The 19,817-nt window shown below is 43.8% G+C and overlaps 1 protein-coding gene across 7 annotated transcripts in view; it reads right to left on the reverse strand.

Moving 5' to 3' along the window:
• The window catches only part of GRIP2 (glutamate receptor interacting protein 2), a 379,580-nt gene that overhangs the window by 106,646 nt on the left and 253,117 nt on the right, over nucleotides 1-19,817 (reverse strand). The window contains exon 1 of one of the 7 annotated variants that reach the window (XM_077924984.1): nucleotides 2,876-3,736. The exons of the other annotated variants lie outside the window; for them this stretch is intronic. Within the exon in view, the coding sequence (XP_077781110.1) occupies nucleotides 2,876-2,915 (40 nt within the window). The 5' untranslated portion in view covers nucleotides 2,916-3,736. Of the gene's footprint in view, nucleotides 1-2,875; nucleotides 3,737-19,817 lie in introns of those variants that run through there. 7 annotated transcript variants of the gene reach the window in all.

Consider the following 19,817-nt stretch of genomic DNA (forward strand, 5'->3'; position numbering starts at 1 on the left):
ATGACACCACATCTTCCCATTCCATGGCTGCTGCTACGTCTGCCTGTCCTGGACCCACCTCACTTCTCACCTCCCTTCATCATGCCAAATTGGGCAATGGTATCTTCAGAGGCATCCAAGTCAGCACAGGCTGGAATGCCTAAAGAAGGCACCAAGGTATAGTACATAATCCTACACTGCCCGATAGGGAACATCCCATCCTCAGACTTAAAAGATGGGGGGGGGGGGGTCTTGCCCAGAGGCATTTCCACATAGGGATCAGCACCTGGAGTGCACAGGCCCAATCATGGGGTACCAACTTAGTTCAATACGTGATGATTAAGTTTGGAAGGAGGGAGTTGTGTGTGGGACTTAGCAGCAGTCAATGGAATAGGAGGCAATACAAATTTGTCTTTTACCTGTCACCATGATTTCTGTAGCTATTCCACTGTTTATCTTACACAAATTCCAAACGCAATCTCTATGTGATTATTTATAAATATTTATAAAGCACTCACATTGTAACATATCAGAGCAGTGTTCAGAAAAGGAAAAATAAGCAGTAAATATACACCCAAAGTGATAAATTTAAAATAAGAGCACAAAACTAGAAGATGATCAGTGGATGATATTTAAGAATTTAATTCAAAAAAGCTTGGGTTTATTATTTTTAAAAGTTATGCCTGTACATGATACATCTAAATATAAAAGATTTTAATGTAACTATACCTTAATAAGGAACAAAACAGCCAACAGAATTCACAAAAAGTGGGAGGGGGGGATAAAGAACTTATGGTCCAGTAATGGGGAAATTGGTAGAAGGTTGTCATATTGGTCCTGGGAATTACAAATGGCAGTGGAATCTTTACTGAGCTGAAAGCTCCCACTTATATAAATATTTGCCTATAACATACATGTGCCTACAGTGAATGTCTAAAATTTAGTGTTATTATTAACAATTAAATATCTACAATTCCAGATCAGTTTTGCAAATGTCTAAAAACTGAGATGCACCTTGGTGAATGTTGAACAGAAATATGCTCAGTCGACATTCACTGGTATATGACCAAAATGTGAAGAAACTAAGTTGTAAGCCATTTTTGAAGTATTTATATGGCAGGACGGCCTATTAATTCTTCAAAAATATCCATTTTCAGATATGTATGGCCAGGCATCTGGGATTATCAGCATTCACATGTGAATGTTGATACAGGTGAAGAGAAGCAAGCTTAAAAATACCTTAACTTTCTATTTTGCCTGAAGTGGAGTTTATGCAGCTTTAAACTTTCACATACCAATGCAGAAGTGGATGGACTTTTAAAAAAGTCTGTCAGTAACAGGGAGAAGTCTACAGTATCAGTTTTTGCCAAACTATCCTGGGTTTTCAGTGTCCTCTCCTAGTCCAAGGGTGAAGTTCTCTTATGAAACTAAGTAGCTGGCCTAAAGCATGGCTAATTGCCGTAAAGAATACATGAGCAGACAAAACTAGGTTAATATATCCAAATTGCATCTTTTTATCATATAAAACAGGGTTAAGAGGGCAGTTGTGGAAGAAGCCAGCACAGGATTATTAGTTTGCCTTTCCTTGTTCATTTATTCAATCAGATCAGAGAGGCAGGTCAAGAAGAAGTTACCCTTTAAAGATTAATAAAGAGTCTAGTGGCACCTTAGCACCCAAGTTTAATGTGACATAAGCTGTCATTGGATTGAGTTCACTTCATCAGAGTGTTATCCTCAGTTGGAAGATGTGCACACATGCACACATTTACACACACACTTACTTGGGTTGGTTACAAGTATGTGCCTGAACCCACATGTGTGTCCAAGCACACACATGGATTCATTTTTTGATGCTTTGTTACAACAAACTAACATGGGTAGTCCATTTTCTCAAAGTGCTGAACTTTTCTTTCTTTTTTTTACAAGGAGACCACCTAAGTCAGAAGAAGAAGACAACCTTCCTGCTGCAGCTGAAAAACCCAAGGGTGATAGTAGAACTCACTGAGCATAATTAACCATGAATCACATTTTATCACCGCCAGCTCTCTCTAACAATAGGTTGTTGTAAAATCTATTCAGCTTGCAAAGTCACAGCGGAATGAATACTCATTAGTCCTCTTCTCTGAGATGAGAAGAAACAGAGAGTGAAATAAGTGTGGTCATTTTCTGTGAAAGTAAACTATCATAGAGTGCAGTTCCTGAGGGCCACCCCGCAGCTTATGGCTTCAGTGTGAACACGCGGTAAAATAGATGCACTCAGCCAATTTCAAATGTGGTGGTGTACATTGGGTCTACCTGTGTACACACCCTTAATCTGCAATGTGCGGAACAGCTCTCCATCATAAGGCAATTTTCTAGTGAATTAGAATCATTAATTTGTTATATTATTACACTAGACTGACTGCTTGATCTTAGGAAGACCACTGCACAGAGTTAGAAGGCTGCCTATTTTTAGCATGCTCCTTTACTACTCAGAAAAGCTGCTCCTTAAATCTTTTATATGCAAGCTCAGTTTTATAGTAAAAGGGAAAATACAAAATTACACGGAGCTACACACAGATCCCCCACGGGGTGGGGTGGGGTGGGGGAGACATGAAAGCTACAAAAAGACTTTTAAAAGAGGTGTTCAGTATAGCAGCCCACAGTTTCCAAGGTGACAAAGTCAAATTAATTACATGCAAGTGAACACATAAACACAGCTGCTTAAAACAAAAGCATGGAAACCACAGCGAAAGAGCAAAGCAGATTTTGAGAGACTTTTAGTAAAGGTGGGCATCACGTTTGTAAAAAAAATAAAAAATGAAATGAAATAAAGTTCGACGGATCAAGTTTCTTTCACAAAAAAGATCAGATCAAATGAAAGGAAATGGAAGGTAATATTTTAAGTCTCACTCACCGAAGTCTGACTGCAAATCCTTTTTCAGCCCGCAAAGCATGTCTGCTATTTAACTATCAAAGCATTCAGCTAAATTGCAAGAGGCACTCCTCTCTCTCCGCCTTGGATGGCACTGGAATCACATTACAGCAGCCTCGCTCTCTCAGGCAGTCTCCCACAAGAGAGCAGGGCTCTACTGCACTCCTCCACTTAAACGGAACAAAGTCCTATTGACTCTACCAGATTGACACCCAACAAATGGTACACTCCCGTGTAGTAAAATTTAAAACCGTTGTCAGTCGGGATCTCTAGATTGGGAATGCAGATAATTATTGTTATTATTTTAAAAAGGTGAACAGATCTTGATACGTTCCCTTAAGAAAATCCAGCAACAGATCTGTCAAACTGGCTGGCCACGAGGCAGAACAGGGCAAGAGTTTCTAAACGCAGGCATTAATGAAGAAATTCTGGTTGAAGGTGAAGCAGCGTGGACAAAACTGAAGACTGGCTCCCCAGCTTCCGCAGAGAAGGCAAAGCAGGCACTTCACTCCCATCTGCATTCCAACTTAGCGCACGCTGGGGGAGAGCAGCCATCAGCCCACATGGGTGGTGCGCTCTCGTCTTTCAGGCAGCCTTTTGTTGCTCTCACCCAGGAAAAGAAAATCCATAGCAGTCCCCAGAAGGCTGGATTTAAACCTCGTCCTTTGTGTTTCTAAGCCAAAATGCTTTCCCTCCCTTTGCTCAATCCAGCGGCACAAGCGCAAGCTGGAAGGCAGCAGCGATGACTTAAAGGTAAAAGAGAAGGAGAAAAATAGTCTAAGTTGCAGGCAGCAACATTGTCAGAGTGAGGGAGAAGACTGCAAGTGCTGCAATACTGCTCCACGCCACTCTTTGCTCGCTCTCGCTCTCTCTCCACCCCCTTTGTCAACTGACAACTGCACGGCCTCCAGCACCTTTCAAGGCAATGTCAAGCTGCTGCCAAAGCATTATGCTCCCTTCTCTAAACACAGAGCCAGGGCACAGGAGCATGAAGCAGCAGTTCTGTCGCCTGATAACTCAATTTAACCCTTCTTCGCAGGGCAAACTGGCTAACCGTGTGCAGATTCGCATCGCCTGCTTTGCAGACTTCGGATAGTAGGCAGCTAAGTTTTACTCAGAATAAATCCTCTTATATCAATGCACCTAATGTAGTTATGCTCATTAATTTAAATGGGCCTACTCTGAATAAAACATAGTTGAATACCACCCTGCAGAGTCTGTCCCCCCATTAATTATAATAAGCACCAAAAAGCTGAATATGGACTCTAATATGAAAGAGGGAAAAGGAGCAGACACAATTGCACCTTGCTGGACAACAGAGATTGCAGTGTTGAACCTTGGGGAAGTAGCGGTATTTCTCCCTAGAAGTACCAACTGGCACAGGAAGAGATTTGGGCGGTGGTCACTCAAGCTTGGGCTACTAATCCATTTTAGTCTTAAGAGTTGGGACTACAAGGATCATGCAGGAATCTTTTCCCTAACGTAGAGCTTGAACCCACAAACTTGAGATTAAGAATCTCTAGCTCTACTGGCTGAGCTACATATATTCAATGCACTGATTCAATGTGCCAGACAGTTGCGCACCACTCCACCTGCATATGCCCATAGTCTATGGCTTTGCAAATGCTTGCAGTCTTCATGGAGAAAACGCTGCACTGGGTTGCTGAACTGGTTTCAGTACTAAAATGTCATGGACATGCAAAGAAGAAGAAAAGAGGAAATTTCTACCTGACTGCAACTTCCCACAACCTCATAGGAATACAGAGGCACTGGCTTCTAGAGGATGGGCGGGGGGGGGGGGCACCTGATGCGCCATCGCAAGGAGCCAGCAGATGGAGCCAAACGCCTTCTGAAAATTGAGGGGGCCCAATTTGGCCCCAATACATTCATGGTGCCGAAACTACCTTGGCCCCTAGGAGCTGACGCCCATGTAGAAATATATTTAGCTGCCTTATGCTGAGGCACACCATTGGTCCATCTATCTAAGTATTGGACCCACAGCAGCTCTCCAGGATTTCAGGCAGGAATCTCTCCCAGTCCGAACTGGGGAGGTCAGGGATTGAACCTGGGATTTTTTTTCATGCAAAGCAGATGCTGTTATCATTCAGCAATGATCCTTCTACAGAATGACCAAAAGTGCTCTCAGCCCAATAAGTGTATTTGGAAATCTGGCGCCTGGATAGCTCAGTTGGCTAGAGCGTAGTGCTGATAACACCAAGGGTGCAGGTCCGATCCACATATGGGATTGCAGGGGGATGGACTAGATAAACATCAGGGCCCTTTCCAACTCTACACTTCTATGATCTCTTACTGCCCAGTTTAAGGAAAGCAAACCTTGAGGTTGCTACACATACAAAAAGTAGCAAGGCAGATTCTGGAGAAGAGTTGATATTGCAAAAGGAAGGCACAGATCCGAGGCAAGCCCGCAAGGCCACCCTGCAAGGTCCTGTCTTTCCACACTTCATAACATATTGGCCATGATCTGACCAAAGTTAACACTTTTTATGTCATATTGATTTTTTGAGAGAGCCGAGCATATACCGTATTTTTCCCTCTATAACACGCAGATTTTTTCTCCTAAAAAGGAAGGGGAAATGTCTGTGCGTGTTATGGAGCGAATGTGTGGTCCCTGGAGCCAAAAAATCAGACAAAAATCAAATCACGAGTCACGGAGAAGGGAAACCTGAAAAGAGGAAGTGGCTGCTTTCCTGCATTCTGCCTCAGGGTCTTACTGCCCACCCTCCTCTGTTTCGTTGCTGTGTTTGCTGAAACGGAACAAAGAGCAGGGAAAGCCCCTCCCCTCCAGGCAAGCAGAGAGGAAAGGAAAGGATCGTCCTTCATTCTAATTCCTCTCCATGAAAACATGCAGGAGGGAGAGAGAGAGAGAGCGCGAGCTGGCTGGCCTGGGTAGGTAGGTGAGGGAAAACTTTTGCCTTCCTTTCCTCCCTCCCGTTATACCCCTCTCCTGCATTCTTAGCCAGCTGCTTCTCTGCACACCCCTCTCATGCTCCTTTTCCCTTCTTTGTTTTTCCTTCCCTCCCCACTTAAAATGTGGTTACAAAGCATAGATCCACATGGATCCTCAGGATCTTTGCATTGGGTCACCCCAAATTCACCATCAGATCACATAGCATGTCCATGGCTACAGCCTGCCCCCCACAAATCACGCACCCACTGTTGCCTGGGGCTGCAATGGTGCAAAAACATGGTTAAAAAGCATGGATCCACATGGATCCTCAGGATCTTTGCATTGGGTCACCCCAAATTCACCATCAGATCACATAGCATGTCCATGGCTACAGCCTGCCCCCCCAAAATCACACACCCACTGTTGCCTGGGGCTGCAATGGTGTAAAAACGTGGTTAAAAAGCATGGATCCTCAGGATCTTTGCATTGGGTCACCCCAAATTCAGCATCAGATCACATAGCATGTCCATGGCTACAGCCTGCCCCCCAAAAATCACACACCCACTGTTGCCTGGGGCTGCAATGGTGTAAAAACGTGGTTAAAAAGCATGGATCCACATGGATCCTCAGGATCTTTGCATTGGGTCACCCCAAATTCAGCATCAGATCACATAGCATGTCCATGGCTACAGCCTGCCCCCCAAAAATCACACACCCACTGTTGCCTGGGGCTGCAATGGTGTAAAAACGTGGTTAAAAAGCATGGATCCACATGGATCCTCAGGATCTTTGCATTGGGTCACCCCAAATTCACCATCAGATCACATAGCATGTCCATGGCTACAGCCTGCCCCCCAAAAATCACACACCCACTGTTGCCTGGGGCTGCAATGGTGTAAAAACATTAAAAAGCATGGATCCTCAGGATCTTTGCATTGGGTCACCCCAAATTCACCATCAGATCACATAGCATGTCCATGGCTACAGCCTGCCCCCCCCCCAAAATCACACACCCACTGTTGCCTGGGGCTGCAATGGTGTAAAAACGTGGTTAAAAAGCATGGATCCACATGGATCCTCAGGATTTTTGCATTGGGTCACCCCAAATTCACCATCAGATCACATGTCTGTGGCCACAGCATGAAGCACAAAAATGATACATCCACTGTTTCATTCAGAATGTTTTTTCCCTTGTTTTCCTCCTCTAAAAACGATGTGTGTGTTATGGTCAGGTGCGTGTTATAGAGCGAAAAATACGGTACTTAAAATCTCTCACTGAAACCAGAGTGACATAAAATTGCTTGACTTTGGCTTGCTTGTGTCTATAATAAATGGCTGGACGTTGTGCTATCTGACTGTCCCTTTCGTCTTCCTTTAGGATAGGCTTGAGGGGAAGAGGTTCAAGAAGGCACATTCCAGCCAGTTTCTTTATTTAAAGATCAGAGAGCCAGGGATCACCCAGCCCAACATTCTTGACACTCACTGTCCTGGTATTCATCCCCAAGCATTTCCCATTCATGATGTGCTTCAGAACAGCAAGCCTGAGTTTTTAATAACACTGAATTCTTATAACGCTACACCAATATGCCCGAACTCACGCTAATGAATCCAATGCAGTGTGCTAAAAATAAAATGGTGTGGGGAGAAGACCCTGAAAATGGGGTGATGAAGATGCTTGATTGCATAACTGGAAAAGTTTCCCCTTACCCAAGTTAGTATGGGTAGAACGGTGGAAATGTTGTATTATGTATTTAAATAAATAAAGCTAGTGATAGAGATTGTACAAGACAATGGCCACAAATAGGAGGTGCAAATTTTTGTCTTCATTAGACATGGGAAGTCTCTTTCTTTAACAAAATGGAGAAATGGAAGAACCGTGCTGAGTACTGTGTCCAGTTCTGGGCACCACAATTGAAAAAGGATATTGACAAGCTGGAACATGTGCAGAGGAGGGCAGTCAAGATGATAAACCTACTGGGAACCAAGCCTTATGAGGAATGGTTGGAGGAGCTAGGTATGTTAAGTCCGAAAAAGAGGAGACTGAGAGGAGACACGATAGCCATCTTCAAATATGAAAAGGGCTGTCACAAGGAAGATGGAGCAAGCTTGTTTTCTCCTGCTCTGGAAGGTACGACCTGAACCAATGGATTCAAGTTACAAGAAAGGAGATTCTGACTACGTATCAGGAAGAACTGTCTGACAGTAAGAGCTGTTGCTGTTCAACAGTGAAACTGACTCCCTCAGAAGGTGGCAGGCTCCTTGCTTGGAGGTTTTTAAGCAGAGGTTGGATGACCACCTGCCATGTATGATCTAGTTGAGATCCCTGCAATGCAGGAGGTTGTACCTGATGATCCCCGGGATCCCTTGCAACTCTACAATTCTATAATTCTATGGTGATGTGGATACTTCCCTTTCTCGCACAATAACCTAAAAATAGCAGGTTATGGCTTTAAATTGCTCCAAATATTGGTAATCATCATGCATGGAGGCTCATGACATGATTTGGGCTATGCCACCAGAGGCTTCTGTTCTTTTGCCATTTGCCTTAATACTTGATTTCAATATAATGGAGAGATACAAATACAGAATAACCCACATGTATGCAGTAACACCTGCCTCCAAATGAGGGTTGTGAAGTGTTTGCCAGACCTAATGTATCTTTATGTATTTATTTACTCTAACATCCATATCATGCCTTTCTTCCATCATGGAACACAAGGCAGCATGCATAAAATTCTCAAGCAGTCACCATCCAATGACTGACTAGAATCAGACCTGCTTAACTTCAGCAAGGTAGTGTCTTCACATGCTTTTAGGTCATACCCTGGAACCCATTAAAAAAGAAGAAGATGAAACAGACAATTGTGACAGACAGTGGAAATTAACCACGACACTATGATTTATGCACAGTAACATCTCTACCTTGGGACAAAGTCACTTGCTTAGGGTTCAAGTGCTTTGAGCAGAAAGCTAAAATTAGCAAAATCAAAAAACCAAAGCACACAGAGGAGAATTATACCCTGTAATTTGTTATTAAGGGGAAAACACCACAGTTGTCTTTGATAAATGCAATTAGTAACAGAGTTGAGTTTGCAATTAGAATCCCTTCACACACAGCATTTCCCAAGAAAAATCATTGGGTGAGCTTTGGAAATTTTTCAGAAAAAAGGATACTGCTGGAAACTGCTAATTTGGAGTAGGTACAATGCATTAGTTAAAAATGACAATGAAGTTGATTGTATTAATAGTGTACCCTTTTTAATCTTGCACACACACACACACACACACACACCCACCCACGCACACACACCCAATATATGCATTAAGAAACCTGAGCCATCATGGTAATCGGATTAAACATAGTAGGTATGTTTTTTCCCTAGCATACCTCAAACTAGCCCTGCAATTAACTTTTGTATAATGAATGTCCAGAGTGAGGCTATAGCAACACAGCACATTGTGAATGGGAAATCTGTACCCCTCCAGATGTTGATGGGCTGCAATTCTCATTATCCCTGACCACTGGCCATGCTAACTGGGGTTGATGGGAGTTGAAGTCCCACAACATCTCAAGCACCACAAGTTCCCCACCCCTGTTCTGTTCAAATGACAGTCCAGTCCAAGACCAGCTAAAACAGAAAGATAAAATTAGTAAGAAGGAGAACAAAGGCCCTTCAACAAATACCACCTGGGCAGCAGACCGAGCAGGTCTGTTAGGGTGAGATTTATTGTATTTCTATTTAAACATTAAATATAATTTTGAGAAGTTAGTTCTGAATTTACACATATGAAGTCAATTGCATTCAGATCTGCCCCATCTTTTGTGCGTGTAGGACTTCAGGGTGAAGCTCTAGGTTCATGCTTGCTCCAGAAGCAGGACTGGAGTGCAGCTTTCGGGAGTCACCTGTACTAGAATGTGAAAAGGTGTGTATATATAATTATTTGCTTATTTTAAGATTTTTCCAATTACAGAAGAGCAGCTCGCTAGTCAGACTTTCATTAACCAGCTTTACATTCAGCACTCATTTAAAGCCTAACCACCAATTTACAGTTACATATTTTTCTTCCAGAGTCACCAGAGACCAAATTCTTTGAAAAGCATAACACACAATATATTTAAAAGTCAGGCCTCTTACACATTCTCCTGTTTAGAGTAAACATATAAAAACTACACACCAAAAAGAGTTATATGCCAAAAATGGGAACCATTATTCCGAGAATGCACCATTCAAATTAGGATAGACCTAATCTGCACAGGTATATTAAGGTAAAGGGACCCCTGACCATTAGGTCCAGTCATGACCAACTCTGGGGTTGCGGCACTCATCTCGCTTTATTGGCCAAGGGAGCCGGGCGTACAGCTTCTGGGTCATGTGGCCAGCATGACTAAGCTGCTTCTGGAGAACCAGAGCAGCGCACAGAAACGCCGTTTACCTTCCCACCGGAGTGGTACCTATTTATCTACTTGCACTTTGACGTGCTTTCAAACTGCTAGGTTGGCAGGAGCAGGGACCGAGCAACAGGAGTTCACCCCATCACCGGGATTCGAACCGCCGACCTTCTGATCAGCAAGTCCTAGGTTCTGAGGTTTAACCCAAGGGCCACAGGTATTTTATCCACCATAAAAGCAATCCCCATTCTTTGACCAAACCACCCCTTAATATGTGGCACCTGGAGGGCATTGCAAAGGAGTTGCACAAGTCAGGAAAGCTTGCAGATGCCCAAGCCTGCAAGTTCATTATAGGAATTGATAAAATATTTCCTTCAAGACCAGGATCTCATCACAACACAGACCCATAGGGCTTCTCTAGGTATCTTTCCATAAAGATGGGATTCCTCTAGGCATTCTTAAAAGCTAATTCATCATCAATAATTGGCACTGCAAGATAAATGGACCTTTCCAACAAGCAATTATAGCTCTTACTTCAGAGATAGAAGCTGCCAGTGCAAAAAAAGAAGGGAGAATATTCTCGTTGAGTTTTTGTCTAGAGTCGTCCTCATTAACATTCTGTCTTCCTCAGAATTGGAATCCAATGAGAATTACCATACATGTTTGGCTACACAATATTTCAGTAAACAACCACATCCATCTTGGGCCTACTAAAGCTACAGCAGCATTGGCAGAGTCGGTAGCTAGGAGGCTTAAAAAAAGAAGAACCAGTCAGCTAGGAGCACCACATAGGATTGTGATTAATGGGAGAGAAAGGGTGCCAAAGTGACCCTCAATCTGACACCGGTCTCTTTGAAGTTCCAGGATTATGCAACATGTATAACAACTTTACCTAATCAGACTGGAATGCATGCCAAGATAACAGACTGATACTCAGTTCCAAGAAGCACTTTAGAGCAAGTGGGAAATTATTCTTTATTCTTATTTTAAAGAAACTGAAGGCATCGTAGGACCAGATATATTTATCAGATAAGAGTATGAGAGATAGAGACTTGAGAGAAACTACTGTCACAGCATAATATGTGGAATTGCTTTTACAGTGATCTATTTTCTTTCCATATTTCTGAAGAAAAATTGTGAAAAGGAGATGGGCAGAGAGGAACATAATTTCAAAGGCACACACACAACCTCCGATAGCTAAGAGATACGCAAATGAGTTGATAGTTATGTGCTCCATGCAGTGGTATGTGACACGAAGAGACACCCAAAACCTCAGACAGTGCACCAAATTTAGAACACAGTGATCTTCTGAGTTGCAGAAGGAAATCCGTTCTATGTCTCATGGCCTGATGCTTTCTTATTAGGTCCTAAAGGGTCTACACTGGCTCACAGTAAATTTCTGAGCACAAGTGTTGATGCTGACCTTTAAAGCCCTAAACGGCCTCAGCCCTGTATACCTAGAGGAGTGTCTCCAACTGTGTCATTCAGGCTGGGCACTTAAGATCCAGCTCCAAGGGTCTTCTGGTGGTTCCCTCACTGTGAGAAGTGAAGTTACATGGAGCCGGGCAGAGGGCCTTCGCAGTAGTGGCGCCCATCCTGTGGAATGCCCTCCTTTCAGATGTTAAACAACTACAGTGGTACCTCGGGTTACAGACACTTCAGGTTACAGACTCTGCTAACCCGGAAGTAGTACTTCGGGTTAAGACTTTGCTTCAGGATAAGAAAAGAAATTGTGCGGTGGCGCCGCAGCAGCAGCAGGAGACCCCATTAGCTAAAGTGGTACCTCAGGTTAAGAACAGTTTCAGGTTAAGAACGGACCTCCAGAATGAATTAAGTTCTTAACCCGAGGTACCACTGTATATGACTTTTAAAAGCCATCTGAACGCAGCTCTGCATAGGAAGGTTTTTAATGTTTGATGTTTTATCATTTTATATATATATATGTTGGAGGCTGCCCAGGGAGGCTGGTGCAACCCAGCCAGATGGGCTGGGTATAAATATTTAATAATAATCATAATAATCATAATAATGGTGTCAGTGAACAGTGTTGGACATTCAGGGAACTGGGGCTCAAATTCCTGTTTAGCCATGCATTCACCGAGAGACTTTCTGTCAGTTGCTCTAGGGGTGCTCAAGATTGCAGCTGGTGGGGGGTGTTTGTGCACATTGTTCCACAGCCCCCTTCAACTATTACATTAAAGCACCAGGAGATTCATCTGAACCCCCTTCTCTCTTTGCCTAACATACCTTTCAGGGTTGTTGCAATGGCAAAAAGGAAAACTTATTGACTGCCTTTTTGAGCCCTTTATGGGGAAGTGGTACAAATGGGGGACATTTAAATATTTCCTCTTTTTAACACACACACACACACACACACACACACACACTCCTTTGTCTACTGTAGGAAAGGATTTCAGCATGTTACATGATCTAGTATAAATGTAAGATACGCTACCTTGGTAAATAATACCCACACAAGGCTTTAAAGAAAGCAAAGCCCTCAATCTTATCTTTTCTTCCGATTTCATGCAATCCCTTGGCACCAGAATCTTTTCTGGGACACTTTGCCAAGCCAAATGGAAAACTAAGTGAGTAGGTCATCACTCTTAATAGGTGTCACATACTTTCTTTTCAATGAGTAACAGTGTAACAATGCATTAACGAGAAATGAAACAGCATGTTAACACTAATTTGCATAGCATTAAACCATGATGCTTTGCTTCCTCGTTCTCCTTTGAAACCATCCTGACCTGCATACGAATCAAGATAAAATTTAATTGCTGGAATATTCAACAGAAGCACTGCGTTTCTGCTTAATAAGACTTCATTTTTACGCTAGCGCATCAGACACCTTTTCTCCAAGGTGCTATATCTGAGCTACTTCAAATGCAAACATATCTTCCCGGGGCTTAATTTTAATAAGCATTGCAACAGGATACACTTTAAAAGCCGATTGCCACATTTTGCAAAAGAGGAAATAAAAAATTAAACGTGTGCATTATGATAAAGCAGGCAATATCCCGGGCATAGGAAGGTAGAAATATTCAAACACAAGTAGCATAAAGAGCTTCCATGACACACCAGCTCACAATACAAAGTGAACATTAGCTTCCCTGGAAGGACTTTATGTAGCAGACAGAACAAAAAGAACATGGCTAGGGCCTGGGGGTGTGGGGAGTCCAAGTGGGTATAGAAGGAGAAGCTTAGTGATGGGGGTTTTTCCAGTTGGGGGAGTTTGCACAACGAATTCAGATAAGGTTAAAGGTAAGGGCAAAGGGACCCCTGACCATTAGGTCCAGTCGTGGCCGACTCTGGGGTTGCGGCGCTCATGTTGCTTTATTGGCCGAGGGAGCCAGCGTACAGCTTCCGGGTCATGTGGCCAGCATGACTAAGCCGCTTCTGGCGAACCAGAGCAGCACATGGAAACGCCGTTTACCTTCCTGCTGGAGCAGTACCTATTTATCTACTTGCACTTTGCCGTGCTTTCGAACGGCTAGGTTGGCAGGAGCAGGGACCGAGCAATGGGAGCTCACCCCGTCGTGGGAATTCGAACCGCCGACCTTCTGATCGGCAAGTCCTAGGCTCTGTGGTTTAACCCACAGTGCCACCCAGGTTATTCCCCACCAATAGTCCATTGGACTAGGACTCCCAGTCATATTATTTCCAATGGGAAAAAATGGCATTGCATGCACCATTTTTGCAATGTGGCATGATAACCTCATTTTCTCATCAGTTCCAGTCCCCTCCCAAGCGAAGCAACATGCTCCAATGGAGCCTCAAAAATACCGCTACCATCTTCACCTGGCCTCAGTGGAAGTTGTTTGGGTCTGGACTAGCGGTTCCCAACCTGTGGGTCCCCAGATGTTGTTGGACTACAACTCCCATCATCCCTGAGCTCTGGCCTTGCTAGCTAGGGGTGATGGGAGTTGTAGTTCAACAACATCTGGGGACCCACAGGTTGAGAAAGGCTGGTTTGGACAGAGGAAGGGCACTTGAATTCATTCTGAAGTGAATCTGCACCTCTTGGACTAATATGGGGATGAGAATGATCCCATCCTTTGGACTTCTCTGAATTTTTGCAATGCAGTTCCCAGCTTGGAAAACAATGTGTATAAAAACGCACATCTTAGGGGGGGGGGAATTTACAAACCCGTGCTTTCTGTGATTCCCCACCCCCAATTTTTGTAGGTTTCCTTTTTAAAAAAAAAATCACAGATTAATGCTGAAACAAGAAGAAACGGACTCATGAATGACCACAGGTAAAACTAAAAAGGAACAGAAGTAGGTTGATCTTTCGATCCATAAAAGGAGTCTCAAGCACCTGCAGAACATTTGCAAGCTCGAACTAACATTCAATTCTTTTCAGATTTAATACTATCTTTGGGCTCATCTATACTTCTGTTTGGGAAAACCTTATCTTCAGCACTGAATCAGCATAAACTTCCATTGGGTTTTCTCTGGAATTGACAGTTTGCTCTGATTTAGTGCTAAAGAGCAAGTTTAAAGAGCAACCCCTTGGACCCCTGCTTTTGGGCCATAGGAAAAGTGGAAGTGGGGATGAGCCCTTAGTCTAAAGTCGTTCAATGCTTGTGTTCAGAGACATGCCCAGTTTGCAGCTTTTAAAGTGCTTCCTGGCCTCAGCCAACAGATCAGGAAGGAAAAGGCTGACTCCAACTAAGTGACTTTAGTGTCCACAATCAGTCTCAGTGCAGCAGAAGGAATCCACACCAGACAACAAACCCATGTACTTAACCTGTTTGCCCAGAACATTCTTCTCACCATGAGTAAACCTAAATGGCTCTGACCTGGTTGTCAGAGATGACCATACCTTTTTTTCCTGACCTCATGGAAACACATTATTGTGCTGGTCCAAATTGTGTCACTATTGGTGCATGTTATTTGAAAACTGATGAAGACTATATATTTATTTAATTACTTAATTAAATAAGACAAATCTTAAGACAAAGGTACATCTTAATATCAAGGTCAAGGGATGCAGGTGACGCTGTGGGTTAAACCTCAGAGCCTAGGATTTGCTGATCAGAAGGTTGGCGGTTTGAATCCCCGCGACGGGGTGAGCTCCCGTTGTTCGGTCCCTGCTCCTGCCAACCTAGCAGTTGGAAAGCACGTCAAAGTGCAAGTAGATAAATAGGTACTGCTCTGGCGGGAAGGTAAACGGCGTTTCCGTGCGCTGCTCTGGTTCGCCAGAAGCGGCTTAGTCATGCTGGCCACATGACCTGGAAGCTGTACGCCGGCTCCCTCGGCCAATAAAGCGAGATGAGCGCTGCAACCCCAGAGTCGGCCACGACTGGACCTAATGGTCAGAGGTCCCTTTAACTTTACCTTTAATATCAAGGTAAAATAAATGTACAACGGTGGCATTTGCACTGCTTGCGGTTGGAACTAGGACTGGAAGACAGATTAAGCATCTCTTCTGGCAGTGGTGTGAAAAGCAGCAATTGGAAACCGGGAACCAAGTATGCTTGGTTTAGGCGAGCTCTATGGACGCAGGGACTCTGTAAAATGAAAGCCATAGATTCAACTAAGAAACTGCAAAGAGACAAATATGGACATTTTAAGTCATTATCATTTCAGCTGGAATACTTTAATTGAAAACAACTAATCTTCCAGCAGGTTGCTGAAGGTTTTATAAGCCAAATGGTCTGAGTTTTCTTTTGTATTCATGCTGCAATGACTGCAGGGCAGCATATGCCGCTTTTGTGGTCTCTGCCTGCCACAGACTCTTTAATCAGGAGCAGAGACACTACTCAACCTTACTTCTCGTGTAGAAACAGGCCCAGCACAAGCAGCTACTCACTGGCTTCCTTCCCAGGCTCCTGAATGCTTTTCAGTGGCGAGTGGGGTGCTGTTTTTGAACAGGAGCTCAACTCAGCTCCCACCAGTTTAAGTTCCCACTGAAGACATTGATTTTGGGTCTCCCAAGATTCAGTTTCATTGGATGACCCCAGGTTCTAGCATTATGAGAGACAAGAGGCAAACACCTCCACATTCATTTTCATTCCGCTAGGCATAATTTTATACATCTTATGGCCAATGGCAACTACTGTGGCTACTTTTTTTTAGAAAAGAAAGAGAAGAAAAGTTGACACCTGCTTGCAAATGTGTGGTCTGGCCCTTTATTACTGTGCTGTTGCATCACTACAGTGTGAAATGTTTAAGAGAGACATAGAGGGACTGGTGTAGGTATAAAACAGAGGTCGGCAGCCTAAGGTCCATGGGCTGGTAGTGGCTCACGGGGCTCATCTACCCGGCCCATGGTGACCCCTGCCGTCCCCCGCTCTTACTGGCATGGTGCAGCATGGGGACAGACTTCCGGGTTGATGACGCCTGTGCGCATGCGCTGCTCTGACCCAGATGTACACCGGAAATAGCATGTGCACATACGTGCGGGACGGAGAAGTGCCTGTGCACATGCGCACCCGCTATTTCTGGCACACATCTGGGTTGGAGGAGCACCGGAAATAGCGTGTGCACAAGCGCATGGGCACTCCTCCAACCCAGAGGCATATGCGTGTGCACACACTCCAGCCCATCCTCCGACAGATGGAGCGTGGACCGGCCCATTGTTCGGTAAGCTTGCTGACCCCAGGTATAAGATGATCTCAAATGCACACGGAAGGACTTTTGTAGGGTGGGGTGGGGAATCAAACAAGAATCTTGGGTATCAGCCTGCAGATACAGAGCCTGCATAACTCTTAGATTACTCACAGATAAAAGCAAGTATTTGTGAACCATTTTTGTCCATACTTAAAATAAAAAAAAAGGTTAAAATGCAGATTCTGTCTTGCCCTCTTTTTTTGTTTTAAGTTGCAACAGGCAAAGCAAGCAATATATCCTTCAAGCAGACTCAAGATCATGGAGTCACAGTATAAGGCTCACAGGTTTTTACTGGAAAACTTGAACGGTGTCCAAGACATAAAATTTAATAGAAAGATTCCTGCCATTTCCATTAACACCCCCCAAGATTCTATCATATAGTGCCTGTAGAAGTAAAACCTTAAATTTTTCTGATTTCCAACCATGAAAGTGTTTTTCACCTCTTAAAATCCTGTGAAGGTGAAAGCAAAGGCTACTTTCACATAATGACTAGTCTGGCTGAAACTGGCCCAAGACGTTTAGGTCCTATTTTGAAGTGTGTGAAAGTGGTAGCAGCTCCACACCCAAATAACTAAAACGGATAAGACAGTAACCGCTTACCTGGGGCACTGGGAGGGTAGCCTTTGCTGCTCGGTGCAGCTGCAGCATGGTCCTGGGGGTTGGGATGTTTGGCCCTTCCCTCCTGACTGAGCAGGCATTGGCCCATACAAACAAGCCAACCAGTAACCCTGGAGAGGACAGGCTTCCAGCCCCTTGAAGTGAGGGCCATACCTAGAGAGCCCCCCCCCCCAGATTGCCACTGGATTTAGCACCCACCCACCCACCCTGTCTGTATGTCCTCTGCCCACAGGTGAGCAGGCAGTGCCCTGTGTGGCACCCTCTTGGCTCATCACTCAATGTGGGTGAACCGGTCGTGCTCCCCTAAATCCGCCTCTGGAGCATGTTGGTAGAAGACTTTTGCAGGCATATTTTCATTGAATTCTATACCTAGGTAGCCCATGCCACTCCTTCCAACTCAATGGGAGATTCTACACAAGATTTGAATGCAACTCATAACAGAGAACGGCATGTGGAGCTAGTGCAGTCTACAGTTCATCCTGCTTCCTGTACCCAATTAGCTCTTTCCTGGAGTCAGTGTGTGAAATGCACACCCTCCATTAATTTACTAAGCTTTCTGCAGCCAGTCTGATCACCGATTTGAAGCAATCCTCATCCTGTCAACTGCCCTGCATTATTGGGCACTTATTCTTTTTTTTGGGGGGGGGGGAGAGGACATTTTGCATGCATCCCACCCACCCCTTCACTGGACACATTTGCTTTCGCCATGGAGCAAGGATGCACATTGCTTATTATTTTGCACAGCTAATAATTACATTTCACTAGACTTAAATAATTACACAAGACTTAAATAATTTCAGAATAAGGAGACACATTTGTAACACAAATGAGCACTCTGAATTAAGGAATGACTAAATAAAGACATCAAGGCCTTTTAGCACTGCTGAAGCTGTTTCTTCCACAATGAGCTGGCCCTGGAATTGAAAGTGTGGTTCAACACAACACTTAATATAGCCTATAGCCTCACTACACTGCTCTTTTCGGTGCCAGGAGCAGACCTTTTTATTTCTCCAGACCTTTTATTGCATTTAAGCTCAATCACTTTTATCTGTTCTGGTTTTCCTGACAGTTTTAAATACTCAGTAACGTTGACTGACTTTATAGTAGACCATCGTGGAATCTTGTGATGAATGGCAGTATACAAATTTTAAATAGGATCCTATATTGCTCCAATTTATATCCTGCCCTTCTTCCTGAAAGAGCCCAGGGAGCCCAAGACCAAGAGAGCCCATCCTCCGACAAGCTTCACCTTCCTTTAAGACCAACTTCCAGTGGACCTCTAGCAAAGAGGGAGCTAGTCACATGGCTGAAGTTAAGAGGGAGCTTGATGAAGCCCAAGGCCTCCTAGTATCACTTATCATTTACTTATTTCATAAAATGTATATACTGCTTGATTGCAAAAAAAGGAAAAAGTTCAAAATGGTTTACAAAAAGAATGAAACCATGACATTATTAATAAAAACAATTTAATCCAGTCAGATGGATGGCATAGAAAATAATAAAATTATTGTTATAATTCTTCAGAAAATTAACACCAGCAATAAACTAGAAACAACACCAGCATTCTAAATATCTGGGAAGCCTTGTGTAAAAGGGGGAAAAAATGTTTTTAGCAGGTGACAAAAAGAGTACAGTAAAAGTGCCTGCCTGATATCAGTAAGAGTAAGGAGTTCCGAAGTGCAGATGCCACCACACTAAAAGATTGGTTTCTTACAAATATGGAACAAGTAATATGTTACAGTACCAGTTCCATAGATTGACTCAGTCAGTGGTACATAAGACTCTTAATCTCAGAGTCGTGGCTTCAAGCCCCACGTCATGGTGGAACGTTTGTTGTCTCTGAACGCATATGGGAAGGGGCCAAGGGGCACAATCTTGCTGTCAGCCTGCCCACCCACAATATATAGCCACATATGTAATTTGTGGCAGGTTTTCCCAGAAGCAAAGTTTTAGTAACCTATCAACGCTACAGATTTAAGTTGTTTCAATAGCTTAGGGTTGCTGCCCCAAGTTTTGGGAATCCTGGGAGCCATCGCTTCGTGAAAGTGCCTAGGCAAGAGGAAGCAGAATTTCCAGCTGCCTCACAAACTTACCACTTTCAGGATTATGTGTGGGAGTAGAAACGGAGCTGCGGTTTCTCAAGGCGAATATTTAACACGACATCAGCATCGATCCAAATAATATAAAAAAAACAAACACACACAGCAGAAAAGCATGAGATCCAAGTAGAAAGCAGGCGAAAGCAGGTACTGTGTTTTCTTCAAGATGAACTTTGGGCTTTACGCGGAACACAGGCTTCAGTCTGGGTGGCGGAGGAGGGAAAAGAGCAGGCTGCCACTAGCTCCTCTTTATTAGCACCGAGGGACCCAAAACACATAGCAGGCTTTTTT

This window comes from Podarcis muralis, chromosome 2 (assembly GCF_964188315.1).
Source record: "Podarcis muralis chromosome 2, rPodMur119.hap1.1, whole genome shotgun sequence".
Classification (NCBI taxonomy): Eukaryota; Metazoa; Chordata; class Lepidosauria; order Squamata; family Lacertidae; genus Podarcis; species Podarcis muralis.